The following is a 16,945-nucleotide window of genomic DNA, read 5'->3' as shown; positions in this document are numbered from 1 at the left end:
TGTAGGTGGAAATACAATGGACGGAGTGCAGGCAGGACGATGGCTTGAATTGCTATAAGAAGATATCCAAAGAAATGAGTGGTATAATGAAATTTGGAGTGTGGCAACAAATGATAAATTAACAATAGAAATTAAACTTAAAAAGGGATGATTAAGGTAAACAATTATAATGAAATATGGAGGGATTTTATAAAATCAGTGTTGGTGGAAGGCAAAGGGAATAAAGAATATATGTTGTTTTGGGGGGAATAAGGGCACAATTGGAATATATTGTATATCTAAAACATATAAGGGGGGGGAGGTCTCCAGAAGGTGGGGATGCACAGTAATATGTGTTTTTTCCTTTTTCTTTTGTCTTTCTCTTTTTGTATTCAGTTGCATATGTACTGTTTGTATTATTTGTGTTTAAAAATAAAAAATGCTGTAATAAAGAGGATCAAATAAATCCATCCCAGTCTCCTTTTGGTTTGATAGTGATGTACAATTGTTAACAGAAGCTTGTGTTTCTGTCTCTTTGAATATTAGTTGCAGAGGAGAAATAACAGCTTTTGGGACTCCTTGAAAAAGTAGCAGTTGGGTGCCAGAAGACATTGCATTAGTTAGTATCTATGCATTATTTGGAATTAAATGGTCACCAAACCTCAGTTCAGGCATTGGATGGAGGAAATTGCTGATTCTGGGATAATTGTGATTAGTATTGATATGTTAGTGTTGAAGGGACATAGTGACACAAATCAATCTAAATTAAATAGCAAAGACACAAATCTTTGCTATTTGCTTTTGTAACATTTGCTTGTGCTAATTTTGCTATAGTTAGGAATTATTTGTTAGGAATTAATTCTGTAAATCTCGCTTGTTAAGAATTGTATCCTTTGTTATCTGGTTTCTCACTTCTCGCTTCAAAGCTAGGCACATCCTTGGAGAGTACATAAGAAAGGCAGAGCATGGAGTTACCCAGGAACATCCTGCTCAATAGAACACAGAAGGACAAGGGATACTCTGTAAGATAACAGAGACAGGGTCTTGAACAAAGAAACCTTGGAAGATAGAGACCTACTTGGTAACAAACCTTTGTCTCTGATTGGGTAAACTTTGTCTCTAACAGGGTAAAAATGTGTATGATACCCTGAGCCACTCTCGCAGTGGTGTGGCTATTCCTTACATGCTTTTTGCTTGTGGGTTTTGGAAATAGTTTCACCCAGTTCTTTTTGCTTTGGCCAAAATAAAAAGCTGCTACTTTTGCAAGCCTCATCTCGAGTCTCTCTCTCTTTGGTATCTCTGTGACTCTGGAAACGTCTGTGACCTTACAGTGTGTAGGTATATATCATATCTATATGTGTGTTATGTATGTGTACCCTTTTGAGAGCAGGCAACAGAATTTCATTTTTAATGTGTGCCAGAGTCCCACAGAAAAAATGACAATAAAATTTATCTAATTGGAAGCAAACTGTTTATATTTATGGCACAAACATAATTAGCCACCACAGCATCTGAATAGATGGATCATTAAATCTTGGAAATTGTGATCATTAAGCAAGAAACATGATTCAGAGTTACATTCATTTTATGTCATGTGTTATAAAAGGCTGTGTTAAAGTTTGGGACTTTGCAGTTCATTCAGAGATTACAAGTCGATGTCCCTTGGCCTGGGAGCAGTCCCCATGGTGTGGTAATTTGGGTACATTTCAGTCACCAAAACGCCTTCGGTCAGTCTTTTTTTTTTAAATTATTGATTGATTAATTAATCTATAATTGATCTTTATTTTTAAAAAAGACAGTGGTATTGTACAGCAATTAGAGAGGTAGCAAAAATATTGATGCCACAGCAAGAGTAGAAATTTTCTTGCTTTGTGTTATTGTTAATGAAAAATGGGTATAATTTATTATGAATAAGAGTTATAATATCTAATTCACTGCAGTTGTGCACACCAACTGGTTTATGTGCTAAGACTCAACATGTTAGTCAATTTGATTTGAACGCCTACCGCAACATACGCACAGAAGTGAAATTGACTACATCATGTGAAGTGATAAAACCATATTCTGAAATTGTACTGTCATCAATTGTTTAAACCTGCCCCCCAAAAGGAAAACAACCTTTAATAAACTAAAATGTTTGAATTACGATATAATTGCATTGCAAGAGGTCCATATAACTAAACGACAGATCCAGAACTTGGAATATCCTAGATTGGGTAAACTTTGCACAACATTAGCTGATCAAAAGAAAAGAGGGACGAATGGCTGCTTGAACGGAGAACTCCGTGAAGAGCAACTGGATCTGGCATCCGGAGGGGTTTCTTGAAAGACTTTTGTAAACCGATGATTTCCTGTAGGGAAGACTGAAGAGAAAGTTGGTTTGGCACAACCATATGATGGTAGTTCATGGTCTGTGCTAGAAATTTCCTTCATAACCCTGGGCGTGGAAGAGGGCGATCTGTAAAGGCCGTCCCAGAGTGGTGATAGCAGTTCAAAGTAAGCGAGGATTTATTACAGAGAAGCTGCAGGAATCGTGAGTGGTTTAACAGATTCCTGATCTTGGTGGAAGGTATTTTTATTCCAAAACAGCTCAAGAGACTAAGGGGCTCAAAGAAGGAGTGGGGTGGGGTTTTTTTCCTCCTATCCCCCCCCCCCCCCACTTTGTAGCTGCGAGAGGAATACGCTGAGCAAAGGCTGGAGATTTTTTTCTTTAATTCTCTGAACTGTCTGAGGACCTGAATCTAAACTTAATTAGTTAACACAACAGAGGCCGGCTGTAAATAACTCTGATTACATGGATGCCTTTAAGGGGAAATGGGCTAACTATTGAAGGTTTAAAGAAAAGAAAAGCTGACTCGTGGCAGTTCATTTTGTCAACTCTGTATCTTGTTAATTTGTATCTGGTTAGTTTGTGAAAGAGTGACATCTACTGGCGAAATCTGGAATTTTCCCCCCTATGGTATACCTTAAGAGAAAACAGAACTTTTGGTGACTATACCCCTTGGATAACAAGAGACATGACTATTGGAGAAAATTGATGTTAATCTTTGGACATTATTAAAAGAAACAATTGGAGAGAGAGAAAGAAGATTTAATAGACCAAAGGGACTCAGAATATTTATATAATTACTTAATTCAGGAGGGTCATATGTAAGGTTATCATTCTCTAGAATTGATATGATTTGGGCTTCAACGGACCTATCTAGCAGTGCACAAGAAGTGGAAATTGAACCAAATACTTGGGCGGACCACAATCCAATGACAATAAGATGGAGACTGCAAAGAACAAGATCTAGAATAGATGGACCCTAAATAATATGATATTGAAAGAGAAAGAATTTGTAAAGAAAATGGAAAAAGAATTGACTTTTTTCTTTAAAGAAAATAAAAAAGAAAATACGTCCTTGCAGAATCTCTGGGATACAATGAAGGCCTTTTCTAGAGGTTTGATAATAGACTATGCAAGAAAGAGAAATTTAAAGAAAAGACAAGTGTCCAAGGACCTAGAAAAAGACTATAGTATACTGGAAAAAGAATTACAGAAATTTCCACAAAAGAAAGAGATTAAAATAAAAACCGATACAATAAAACACAAAATGGACCTACTGGAAAAGGAGGAATTGGCACGAAAAATTAGAGGCACTAAACAGAACTACTTTGAAAATGCAAATAAACCAGGCAGATGGTTGGCATATAAACAGAGAAAAGAAAGAGAGACCAAGAAAATACAACAATTAAGAGATGAACAAGGACAATTGCACTATGGAAATACGGAAAAGAAGAAAATTATACAAGATTACTATGCTAAGTTGTATGAACAAGAGAATATAAAAGAGGAAGAAGTGAAACAATATTTACAAAATGCCAAACTCCCCCAAATACCAAGTGATACTAGAACTATATTAGAAGATAAAATAATAATGATGGAGCTAACTGAGGCCCTTAAAAGACAAAATAATGGGAAGGCCCCGGGACCGGACAGCCTTCCTGTGGAATTTTATAGAACACTAGAGGAATCCTTGGCCATTCCCCTGCTAGAAGTTATGAATGAAGTAATGACTGAAAGCAAAATACCTAACTCATGGCTGGAAGCATATATTACATTGTTACCCAAAGAGGAGGCAGACCATACGCAAATTAAGAATTATAGACCTATCTCCTTGTTGAATTCAGATTATAAGTTATTTGCTTCTATATTGGCAGAGAGACTGAAAAAATATTTAAATGGGTTTGTTCACTCGGACCAAAGGTACATATTGTTTTGTCATTGGTATTGTTATTGCTATAAGATTATTAATTCCACCATTTTTGATTGATTGATTAATTAAGGAGATGGTTTGACTATAATATAATCAATAATTCTAAGAAATTCACTCTTAGAATTTACTCTTAGGTTAATAGAATAGATTAATAGAAATATAGGAATATTGTAAGTGTGATACATACATACATACATACATACATACATACATACATACATACATACATAAATTGATACGTCTCTCATTCTCTTTCTATCTTATAGTTGTTTTCATATAATATATGAATCTATTGATATATAGATTATACTACCCCTTAATACTCCTTAAAATTGATTATTGAGTAGAGGAAGAGGGAAAAGGAGAGGGAAAGGGAGGAGAGGGAGATGAAGAAGGAAGAAAGGAAGAAAGAAAAGAAAGAAAGAAAGAAAGAAAGAAAGAAAGAAAGAAAGAAAGAAAGAAAGAAAGAAAGAAAGACTGGAGAAAGTTACAAGTGAGAGGAGAAAGTAGAAGTTCTGGAAAATAACTAAATTAGGGATCCAATTCTTTCAAAAAATGACAAGCGCTACAAATCTAACGAAAATTGGCACAGGGAGGAAGCCAGCATCCCAGCCGTCTCTAGCGGTCGCCAGCCCTTCGAACCAAAGATCTTCGGAGGATATGCTCCAGAGAGAAAGATCCAATTCAACCAAGGAGCTTCAGATGATATTACAGACTATGCAAGAGGCAATGGCTAAAAATCACGAAGAACTGAAAACGGCTATTAGAGAAATAAGAAATGATACTGGAGAACTAAAGGAGAGGATGCAGAAGATGGATGATAAATTTGAGAAGTTCCAGGAACAGATCAATAAAAATAAACAAAGAATAAATGTAATAGAAGGAAGGTTGGAGAAGGAGGAGAAAAAAATGGAGGAGCTGAGTTCTAGGCTGATCCAGGCAAACAAAGAACTTGAGTTAACGGTCCTCACGTTAGAATCGGAGAAAGCAGCCCAATTTCTACGGTTTCAGAATGTAAAGGAAGAAAAAGGCGAGGATTTACCAGACATGATGGCAGACCTTATGGCAAAGGCTTTGGGAATAGGAAAGGATGAGATGGCAAGTGAGATCAATGAGACATATAGAATCCAGACAAACTACGTAAAAAAGAACAATCTCCCGAGGAAAGTCCATATAAAGTTCGTTAAAAAAATCAATACGCGACGAGGTGCTGAATAGAACAAGAAATGATCTGATAGTACATAATCAACGACAATTAACAGTCCTAAAACAGATACCGAGGAGAATCAGAGAACTAAGAAGATCCTATCAATTTTTAACATCTGTGCTGAATAAATACGACATTAACTTCAGATGGTTGATGCCGGAGGGTATACTGGTAACTTGGAGAGATAGAAGATTCAGAATAGACATGGTGGAACAAGCAGAAGATTTCTACAATAATCTGGTTGGGCAGGAGGATGAGGAAGACAAAGGAGAACTGTTGGAAACAAGGATGCAAGGTCACAGGGCACAGAGAAAAAGAGAAAAGGAACTAGCGGACACAAGAAATGAGAAAGAAGTTGTTTTAGGGGAAAAAGGGGAAGAACCAAGAGAAGTGAGAGAGATAAGGGCAACAAGAAGCACACGACCTAAATACACATAGAATTATGTCAGGAGAAATCAAGATTCTATCATTGACTATTAATGTCATCAATGGTTTTAATGTCGTAAGTGACCATAGAATGGTACAAGCTAAAGTGATGATAAACTGTTGATACAGACACAGAAATGTACGTATGTATGTATGTGAATGTATGTATGTCAATGTTGTAGCTTTTTAAAAAGGATTTTAAAATAATTTTATTTCTTCTTTTCTCTCTCTAAAAAGCTGGGAAATTCATTAAAATAGATTTTACTTATGCCTTGTCCATATGCTGCTGAGATTTAGTTCTTATTTCTTCACAGCATCCTCTAGGACTGCTGCCATTAAACCTCTTTCAAAGCTTGCAGCTTTTGTTAAACTATTATTATAGTCCTCTTTTGCTTATACAGAATTTTCTCAATATTTAGGTCAAGCAATTTGGAAAAAGCAGCTACGACAAGAACAACCTATATTGCACTAAGTTGCCATCAATATTTTTTTTAAGAGATCTGGATTTTTAATTATAGCCATTCCCTAGGTTTACATTCTGTAAAAGGTATTGGTATTGATTGACTCATCTATTCATGAAAGATAAGGCATTTTACTTATTTTTCTTGAAAGTTTAATCTTGTGATAACTGCCAGGCTTAATGTTCAAAATAGTTAAGCTAAAGCCAACTGTGGGAGTGATAGTTTGTTCTTCAGCTAAAAGAATCAGCTGGCATTATAAAAATTATATAAGCCCAGCTGATAAGAACAAGTTGTGGGTTCTATATCGCTGAACTGTACATCTGCTATACCATCAAGAGTTGGGATGTCATACTAAAGTTGTATATCCTAAAGCATTAATAATGAACTTGTCAACAGCTTTGCTTCCTGTGCTATAATAGCAAAAGAGAGGTGTGCTTGATAAATTTAAAGAGATCTAGCGCTATCACAAAATAGATACAATGTAACTTTATGCATTATATTATGTATTATATATGTCATATTAGTGTAGCAGTTAAGATGCTAGGCTTGTTGACCAGAAAGTTGGCAGTTTGAGTCCCAAGCACCCAGTGATGGCGGTAAAATACTTATCCGTGGTTCTCAAAGCATAATCCTTAGACAACCGGTGCTCTGCCTCAGTTTTCCCACATTCACTGACCAGGAACTGTTCCTGACCAGTTGCCTCTTGTTGCACACTAGAAGGTCAGACTTACATCCATAATATATTTTCAAAGAGCCTTGGAATAGGAATAAGAATAGGAAGCATGCACTTATGCAGCTATAACCATTATTTTATTCTCCCAAATCATCAGCTCCTATGCTTTTAGAAAGTCAAAATCATGAGAGGCAGTGTTTAATTGGGAGATCTCCATATTTTCTAAATATAAAACAGCGGGCATCCTTCAGTTTGCTAAGCGCTGTTTTATATTTTAAGCAAAATTTTTGTAAGCTTCGTTGTTTGAGAGCTTCAATAGTATCCTCTATCCAGTGTTTATATATACCGATATGACCACCACCACCACCCCACGCCTGTGAATAAACCAGAACACAGGCTTAGCTGTTTGCCACTGCTTAATTACAGCGATAACCAATCCTTTGGCTGAGGGCCCAGACAACTCACGTTCAAATGAAGCAGTGCAGATAGTCCAAACGAACAGACACGGCTAGAATACACAGATAGATTTTCTTAACTACTAATTCGAATGGTTCTTTCCTGCAAATGTCCCCTCCCAATGCCTCACCTATAATCTCTCTTGGGAGGGGCCAATCCACAACCACCTGTGCTTAATCATCTTCTGTGAGTCTGCCTACGGAGTTGCTGCTTCCGTTTCTCAGCCCTTTTCAATCTAGCATCAGGGACAAACTGCCTTTGATCCTCCCCGCTGCTCCATGCCTCAGGCGCCTCCTGGTGGCCAACCAGCCTCTCTGGTCCCTGCTCTGAGTCTGAACCCTGCACAGGGTCCTCCACATCGTCCAAGGCAGACTCATATGGTTCCTCTCTATCTGAGTCCATCAGCAGTTCAACCGGATCCTGCTGGGCCACAATACACACACACACATGTATATGTATATATATAGTGTGCGTGTATAAAGCAGGACTAACAAAGTCCCTAGAAAAGTGACTAAATACTGTGCCATAGCATTGATGACTCTGAACATGATACGGGTGCATTGACTTCTTGCTATAAATTTTTGCCTAAATATTTTGTATTTTAACAGCCTCCCCACCCTTTTTTTTTGTTTGGTCTACAATAATCTTTAATTCAAAATTAAGGAGGTTTAAACCTGCTTCATCATTCTTTTGATAAGGGACATAGTTGGACCACACACAAAAAATACTTTGAAGATCATCTCTTTGCCCTGTAGAGAAGGCATTTGAGCTGCTTTACAAGCAAAGTTTTCTGAAGTTTTTGAGCCACTTCTGAGACCAGGACTGGTTTTTTAAAAGCTGTAGGACCCTCTCCTTGCAGCTGTCTGGTCTTAAATCCTTGTATTAATGTGACTACTTTTAGTCATCTTCCTTCTCAGCCACACGCTGCATACGTGATGCTAATAATGCCATAGCAACTAATTTTATTTAGGGCTAAGCACCAAAGTGCAATTATTTATGAATATGCACGACTGATTTTAAGAGTATATAGACTTGCATAGCGTGATAGCTAGACAAGATGAACAGCAGGGAATCACACCCGCTCACTCATTAAACTCTTATTTGCAACATCTTGAAATATTCTGAATAGATTATAGCTTCTTGATCTTCTTGATTGTTCAGGAATAGAATCAGAAGGAATCTGGGAATACCTTTTCCATCTAACAAATTTTATGGCATTTATTTTAATAAAATGCTATAGATGGAAAAGGTGCTATGAGACTTTTTTTTGCTACCATAAACTGTTACGATTCCCTTCCTACAATGTCTTTAGCACTGACATGGTTGTTTTTTTTCTCATCTGCATTGTATTTATTTAAATCTAATGAGTTTATTAGGCTGAGCATGGCAAATATTTTGAAATCGGTTCTCTTCTCCCAAAATGCTTCCATGGGAATTATTCTTAGTGATCAGGTTTTTTCCTGGGGGCAGACAGTAGGGTTGAGAGCAGTGTCATTTTTTTTGCTATAAGAGTGGTTGCTCACTCCTTTGGTGAAACTAAAGTTATGTCCTCTGAACAACAGTATATTGCAGAATACTGAAAATTGGCACAACCAAAGCCAATTTATATATAATAATGTTTTATACAGCATTCTTATGCTTGTTATATTTTCCTCAGATTTATAACTAGGGAGATCTAAATGAACTGGTATATGACAGATAGATATGGATTAGTTATTTCCCTAAAGGACAAAAAGGTAATTACAGACTTTCTATTTGCTAATATGGAAAAAAGGTTTAAAAACAATATTGCAAATCCCTTGTTGTCAAAGCACAAGGTTCCTTATTCCCGGTTCAGGTTAGGCATTTGATTTTGCGGCTACACTCATAGCAGATAAATGCTGGAGATCAAGATTTCATATATGAATTCTGAAATATAAAGAGTTTACTACTCACTGGAAAATGGAATGTATGTGATATGTGAGAATATGTATGTGAAATCTCTTTGGAATCATTATCCTTAAAGGAATATGGCATCTGCAAATTGTCAAATTGTGTTCTGACCTATGCTTCCCAAGGTCATGAAGCAGACTCCTTGTCCCGATAAAACCTTTTTTATTTAGGTTAAAGTGAATTCCTCTCCAGCAAAGTCCCGCCAACAGTCTTTCAAGAGATTTCACAACTACAGACCTTTATTAGGCTTGGAGAGCTGCCAGGCCAATATCTTCCAAACGCTACTCTGTAGCAGACAAGAAGTCAGGAACAGATCTTCACTCTAATGAATTGAATAAATTGTCTCTTGCAAACTCCCCTCCCCTTTCCATCCTCTTTATTCCCTATGGGAGGGGCCATTCACCGTCCACCTGTGCTTTTACTCCCGAGTCACCCCTTGTTCCTTAGCTGTTCCCTTCCCCTGGCAGCTCTGCACATGTATACACTGGGAACAGGCTCCAGCTGTTCTTCTGCCCCACTGATATCTGATTCCGAAGGGAGCTGATAACTGTCAGATAGCCCTGGCCCCATCTCTGCCTCCGATGCAGAGCACTCGTCAGAGCCTTCCCGAGACTCCAGGACTGGCCCATGTTCCTCCCCAACCCCTCACTGTCTGAGTCTGCTACCAGCTCTGCTGGCTGCGGGCGGGCCACAACAAATAGATGCAACCTTAATTGAATAGCATACTCCATAACTTTTCAATTTTCACAGGATTATTGATGGGTTTTGCCGTACTCACAATACAACTAGTGCTTCAGTTCACTGAGTTTATTGCAGGTTCTTGCTTTGGATCTGACTGTAATGCGCCGTATAGGTGATTTGAGAAATGCTTCAATTTTTTTGAAACTCCTCCCCCCCCCCCCCAGTTGTGTTCTGATCACTGTCCTTATTAAGCAAAGACCAGTTTCTATATAGTATATGTTTGTGCAAAGCTGCTCTTACGTTTCTGCTAATTTGTCTTTTAGGTAGAAAATGAGTGAGAAACATACGTTATTTCATATATGCAAAGGGTAATTCGGAAAGGAAATGGTCACAATTCTAGGAGGCAGAGTACAGGCACCCAGATGTGCTGAATACAGGCCAACAATGGTATCCCTCAGCCCTTCCAGAGCTTAGGTGACAAGACTCAAATGTGTCAAAAACTAAATTTGAGTATGGCAGTGAAAGAATTAAAGGCATGAAAGCTAAGGGGGGAAAAACTGGGCTACCTCTTTCCCTTGGCACCCTAAGAACATGCTTATTTTCCTGAACGGTTCATACAGGGCAGTAGGCACCTTCATTAAAAATTGCAAAGAGGAACAATGGACATAACTCATGTCTCAGCATTACAATACAAGTTGCACCCCTTATGTGTTTCTGTGTGACCTCCTGATGCAAGTATGAAAGGGAAGAGCTTGCATTAGCATATCGCGATGCACATTTCCTTGTTTTGATGTCGTCATTAAGGAACAAATGTCATTAGAACAGAAACTTGAGAAAAGCATCGGAGATAATCCTATCAATAAAATCAAAGCTGGCCTCAGAGCTTTTTTGTCCCCCGGAGTGGGAAACAACAGTTGCAATTAAAAAGTATAAAACTAAAATAGATTTCTTAAAGCACTGTTTGTTGAGCGAGCTACGTAGCACTGTTTGCATATACAGCTATAATGGACTAGTTCACACGTCCTGTTAAATCAAAACCAAACCACATTGATTTAATCTTATGAGTGAATGGTGACTTGGATAATATAATGCCTCAATGAAAAGTAGCCTCTAAAGACATATCTGTCATAAAAGTCATTAAATATACACACCAGGATACTAAAGTAGTGGAGCTGTTTAATAGTTTTGATGAGAAGCCCAGCCTCTATCACATGCAGCAATTCCTCTTTGAACTTTATTATTGCTGTTGTTTTGTGGCATAAAAATGGTTTTGCATCTCCATTAAGCATAAAGGCCAGACAGTGTGGATGAGCAGGCATAGTAATTGCTGGAATTGAGCTTCATGTTTTGGGTATGACCTTCCTTTGAGGTTGGTTGGTTCTGCTATTCAAAATTCATCTGACCTTTCTGATAAGCATTGCTTACCAGCTCTAACCTCACAGTAAGCTGATGAGGTAGGCTGATGGGAAAGAAAAGGAAGAGAAGGGAAGAAAAGAAAGAAAAAGGAAAGGAAGGAGGAAGGGAAGGAAGGAAATCAGTGGGTAGAGAGATGTGTGCATATGTGTGTTTATTTATGACACAGAGAGAAACAAGACAGACATCTGTTATGATTGGATAGGGATGGGCCTCTGGAGCCTTATCTTTTTTCATGGAAGAAGACAAGCAACCGAGACATAGTTTAGTGTTGTCTTTAAACATAGTAATAAGAACCTTTGATATTGAAAGCCTGTCCTATCACATCCAACTGAATATGCTTCTAATATGAATTAAGACAATGAAAACTACTAAAAAGATGACAGGAAGGCAGCAATCATGCTCAAAAGGCAGCAGTTTCTGTCACTCTCTCATCCTCTGCATGCGCATAGACCTGTGTGCGCATGCACGCACAACACACACACACACACTCACACACAGAGGCTTTGAGGCCCTGTATGCTGCTCAAGCAACCCACATGCTCCTCATTTTCAAAGGACCAGATCCTGCGGCATATTCCTGCTGTTCTTGCAGTGGTGTCCCTGGCTGTAGAAAAAAAATGGTACCAGTAAGCCATTTCTGAAAATGTTGCCAAGAAAATAGCGGGGACTTGTCTTTAGAGTCGAGGTCGACTCGATGGCTCACACACACCCAAAGGTAGATGCAGTTCCAGCTCTCAACATCAGAGTGCGCAATTCAATGGTCTTTTCCCTCTGGTTGATGACCGAGAGAGCATTTCTTCAGACAGATGCTAGCTCTTTTTTTTTCTCATCAGATACTGCTCAGCTTTACAAGAAAATGCAAAATCCCTGGAAGTAAAAACTCTTCAAAGGTTTGGCCTTGTCAAATCCATCGGCACAACCGCCACCGTTAAGCATCAGTTCCCCCAAGGGTCTGTTGTACCTCCCCTGAAAAGGTCATCCAGTGCCTGCACAACACGTAGAGAGGAAAGCACGCCAAGAGCACAGCTCCAGTGAGCTCGGCTGGTGCCACTAAAAGGTCCCCCCTTAAGAAGCAGTCTTCTTATCACCAGGAACGTGCAAGGGGAGGGAAGGAATTAGGTGGAGACGGGAATGTGGCCGTCACTGTCTCCACTCCAGCTAGTGACCCAGTCTTTCTTGGTGATGGTGCCTGTCTTCTCCTCGTGAAAAAGCTGGCGCTCCTGGCGGGGAATCTTGATCGCATGGTACTGGGGTAGATTGGCTTTCTCGTAGTGGGCACGTTTGAAGAAACCAAGCTGGAAGAGAGGAAGCCGTTTTGGGAATTCAGTGAGGTTGGCACTGCCTTCCATTACCACATGAATGCTAGGAGACGGGTTTTTGAGTTCGGCGGTCAAGCCATAAGCTCCACCCATCAACTGCCCTAGGTTCACTCCAGCACCTATTCACACTTCACCTAGTGGGATGGAAGCATTCAGTGCACACCATGCATTTAGAACAGGGGTCTCCAACCTTGGCAACTTTAAGACATGTGGACTTCAACTCCCAGAGGTCCTCAGCCAGCTTTCAACTCTGGGAGTTGAAGTCCACGTATCTTAAAGTTGCCAAGGTTGGAGAACCCTGTTTTAGAACATAAGAGCTTTTGGGACCCTCAAATTGTGTTGGGATTTCAACTGTCACAAACCTCTGTCAACTTCTGGAAAAATTCTGAGAACAGAAATCCAATACACTGGAGGGGGAAGTGGGTGGGTTATTTTTCGCACTAAGAAAAATAAGGAACAGACGTATATTGTCTTGCCCTCCCAAAAAATTGGACAAGCTTCCAGCCACCTTCATCAAAACAATGAGAGGAAATGACACATGTTTTTTCTGTTCTAAATTATCTATATATAGATGCCCTGTATAAAAATAAGAGTACTTGGATTATAACCCCAATATCCTTCTAATAAATATTATTAGAGGTTTTTTTAAAAAAATCACATTTCCAGTTTGGACTGCAAATAAGGGAGGGTGACTTTAAGGGATGAGTGTAGAGGACTGATCTATTATCAAGATCTCTGACACATGTATAGGCAGGAGGATTCATTCACCTTAAATTTATCCTTTTGCAATGATATTCAGATCCCCTCCTCTGTGTTCTCCTAGCCTCAAACTAGATGCTGACTCCCATATCCCAGTTTTTGTATTTTAGTGTATACTTCATTAATGACTAGAATTATGGGGAACAACAATTCTTTCCTGCCCAACAGAGTCCTGTAGCTCTTATGAAAAATCAGCCAGATCAAATGTACATCATTTTACAGATGGTGGCAAGAATGCAGATAGAGTTGGTTTAGATGAAAATTAAATTATTAAGAGTTGCTCCCATCCACTGGAAACATTGGAATGTATCCTTATATACTGTCAATGTTCCTAGGCATCTTTCGTGTTCTTTCTCACCATGCAATAACTCAAGATTTATGGGGCCTTGGGAAAGATGCCACTAGAAGGCCCTGTATTGTGTTAATACAGCTCTTCCTGGCTACTGTTTATAGCTACCCATTTGTTCTTTAGCCCCATTCAGAAGGGTTTCAACTGAAGCCCCAATCCATTAGTCCTGCTCCACCCATCTATCCAGCCCCAGAAGTATATTCTTGAATGTGACTTATGTACAAACATTGGAGTAATAATAATGTTAACACTGATTAACACCAAACAAGCAATCAGGCAATAAGCAATACAAGCAGTAGATATGACAACAACTCAAGAGAAAACATTACCCCCCACTAACACTGATACAGCAAGCTACTGTATATAAAGAGAGAACAAAACCTACTCTCTTCTACACTGAAGATGTTAGCCAGGTAATGAACAAAAACAATCAAGCTAAGAGAGCACCAAGGACTCTACAGTTCAACTCTGAGCTACAAATTGGGCATGTCTAGTTTAATGAAAAGAAGGACTGGGGGGTGACATGATAGCCATGTTCCAATATCTAAGTGGCTGCCACAAAGAAGAGGGAGTCAAGCTATTCTCCAAAGCACCTGAGGGTAGGACAAGAAGCAATGGGTGGAAACTAATCCAGGAGAGAAGCAACCCAGAACTAAGGAGGAATATCTTGACGTTGAGAACAATTAATCCGTGGAACAGCTTGCCTCCAGAAGTTGTGAATGCTCCAACGCTGGAAGGTTTTAAGAAGAGATTGGACAACCATTTGTCTGAAATGGTGTAGGGTTTCCTGCCTGAGCAAGGGGCTGTACTAGAAGACCTCCAAGGCCCCTTCTGTTATTCTGTTAAATATTCTCTTCTATTGGAACTAATGTCCTTCATGCTTTATAAGCACACCTTTCATGCCCCCAGATAGATTCAGAATTATGTTGTGCATATACACATCTTGCCAATGCTTGTAAAGTTTCTAGGCTTTGCCAACTGTTCACAATGCCCTTAATAATCCACCTGTTGTTGTACTGCATTCAATATTGAATTACATTGTGTTACATGATGTAACACAACTGTTGAGTTACAGCCGTGTGACCTTTAATATTGTTGCATCCCAGAGAGCAATAGCACATGCAGACGAGGACTGTAAACCCTCATATCTGTTAGGATCCTGCCAAGTCCTGCAGACATGCTTCCATATATGCTTGGGGACACAGGCAATGGGATTGCTGTTTGTGAACACAACATGCACTAGTACTCTTAGGGGGGGGGCTTACAGGAACCGCATTCCATTACTTGCTATTTCTGTGTCATCGGTGCTCCCACACACTCCAATACACACACAGGGGGAGGAGCAGTTAGGTAGGTGAGACCAGGCATTACCACTAGGCCTCCATGGCCTGCCTGTCTGCATCAGATGGCTGTATCGCCAGCCTGGCCCGGTAATAGTTTGTGGAGTATTTGGAGACCTGGCTGGTCCTCTTGAAGAAGCCACACTGGGAGTTGGGAGAAGTAGGAATAGTATTAGCAGGCTTACTACGCTTCTGCTCCTCAAGGTGAAGCCTTCCTTTAAATGCCCATCAGAGTCCATGGAGGCATTCAAGCAGATACCATCTCCCCACCAAGCTCCCCAAGGGAGTTTTCAGACTCCTATCAACAGATACTCCTTTCCCTAGCACAGGGGTCTCCAACCTTGGCAACTTTACGACTTGTGGACTTCAACACCCAGAATTCCTCAGCCAGCATCTCAGGGGTGGGTTCCTGCCAGTTCTAACCTCTCCTATAGAAGAGGTTCCACAAATCTACAGTGCCGTTTAGAACTGGTTCCAGCTCCCTCCCCCGCCCGTCCTCACATCATCAAGATGAAGAGCGAGAGGAGGAATTCTGGGAGTTGAAGTCCACAAGTCTTAAAGCTGTCAAGTTTGAACACCCCTGGGTTTTTTTTTTCTAAAGGATTAGGGGTGCAAGAGTCTTGTAACTTGACAGCTTTAAGACTTGCGTCCTTCAAATGCCAGAGTTTCTGAGCCAACATTTTGGTTGTTAAGCAAGAGCATTGTTAAGTGAGTTTCACCACATTTTACAAGTTGGCCACGCCCACCCAGTCACATGACTGCCAAGCCACTCCCCACTCAGTCACATGGCTGGCAAGCCACTCCCACTCAGTCTCATGGCTGGCAAGCCACTCCCACCCGGTCACATGGCCGGCAAGCCACTCCCACAAAGCAGGGCACACCTACAGAAGAGGTTCTAAAAAATTGTGAAACCCACCACTGCAGCATCTGGCTGAGGAATTCTGGGAGTTGAAGTCCACAAGTCGTAAAGTTCCAAGGTTGGAGACCCCTGCCCTGCCGGATATCGTGAATCCTAGCAAACAATTGGTTCTGGAAGGAAATAATCACTGGGACATTTCAGCTACAAAGAGAGGCCTCCAGGGAATGGATGGCTACAGTAGAAATAATCACCATGAAATAGAAGATACGGTTAGACCGCAATTATGGCGGCTTCGGGATATAATAAAACTTGGAACTATCTGCTTGACTGGAGTGACATGTATGTGACATGTAAAATGCATGCATGTTTGTAGATACAATTTGCCTTGGTATCAAGGCTGTGCAGGGACAAGAGGCCCTCTCAGCAGCCACCACTGGCTCTTTCTCTAGCCAGCTCACCTTCCATAAGATGGAGACTAACAGGCCCAGTACTAGGATTCCGGCTAGTACTGCAATGAGGATAATCCACCAGGGCACACCTCTGGTCAAGGCCACAACAGGATCCAAGTAGACAGTCACTGGGATCTGGGGGAAGAGACATTGTTGGAAAGTGTGAAACGTGTAAGTGGGAACACAGGTTACACTACTGTTAATGAAATAGCCGTTACAGTTTGTTGTTCTTCTTTTACATACAAAATCTCATAGCTCATTGAAGAGGTTGATTTGGTCCACCTTCCCTTTTGGCCTCAGAGCCCCTTTAGCAATAGCCATGGCACTTAGACTTATATACCGCTTCATAATGCTTATACAGCCCTAAGCGGTTTACAGAGT

The 16,945-nt window shown here is 40.0% G+C and overlaps 1 protein-coding gene across 4 annotated transcripts in view; it reads right to left on the bottom strand.

Annotated features, from left to right (window-relative positions):
• Positions 1–10,070: 10,070 nt before the first annotated feature.
• ITGA7 (integrin subunit alpha 7) overlaps positions 10,071–16,945 on the bottom strand; it is a 65,727-nt gene continuing 58,852 nt past the window's right edge. Inside the window, exons 24-26 of one of the 4 annotated variants that reach the window (XM_081933157.1) lie at positions 16,574–16,699; positions 15,288–15,400; positions 12,648–12,784 (exon numbers count right to left, since the gene is read on the bottom strand). In XM_081933157.1, the coding sequence (XP_081789283.1) occupies positions 15,290–15,400; positions 16,574–16,699 (237 nt within the window). In that variant the 3' untranslated portion in view covers positions 12,648–12,784; positions 15,288–15,289. Of the gene's footprint in view, positions 12,785–15,287; positions 15,401–16,573; positions 16,700–16,945 lie in introns of all 4 variants that reach the window. The other 3 variants (XM_081933156.1, XM_081933155.1, XM_081933158.1) reach the window with 3 other exon arrangements.

Source organism: Natrix helvetica (genome assembly GCF_964273705.1).
Source record: "Natrix helvetica genome assembly, chromosome: 1".
NCBI lineage: Eukaryota > Metazoa > Chordata > Lepidosauria > Squamata > Natricidae > Natrix > Natrix helvetica.
This window is presented reverse-complemented; position numbering and strand designations above follow the sequence as displayed.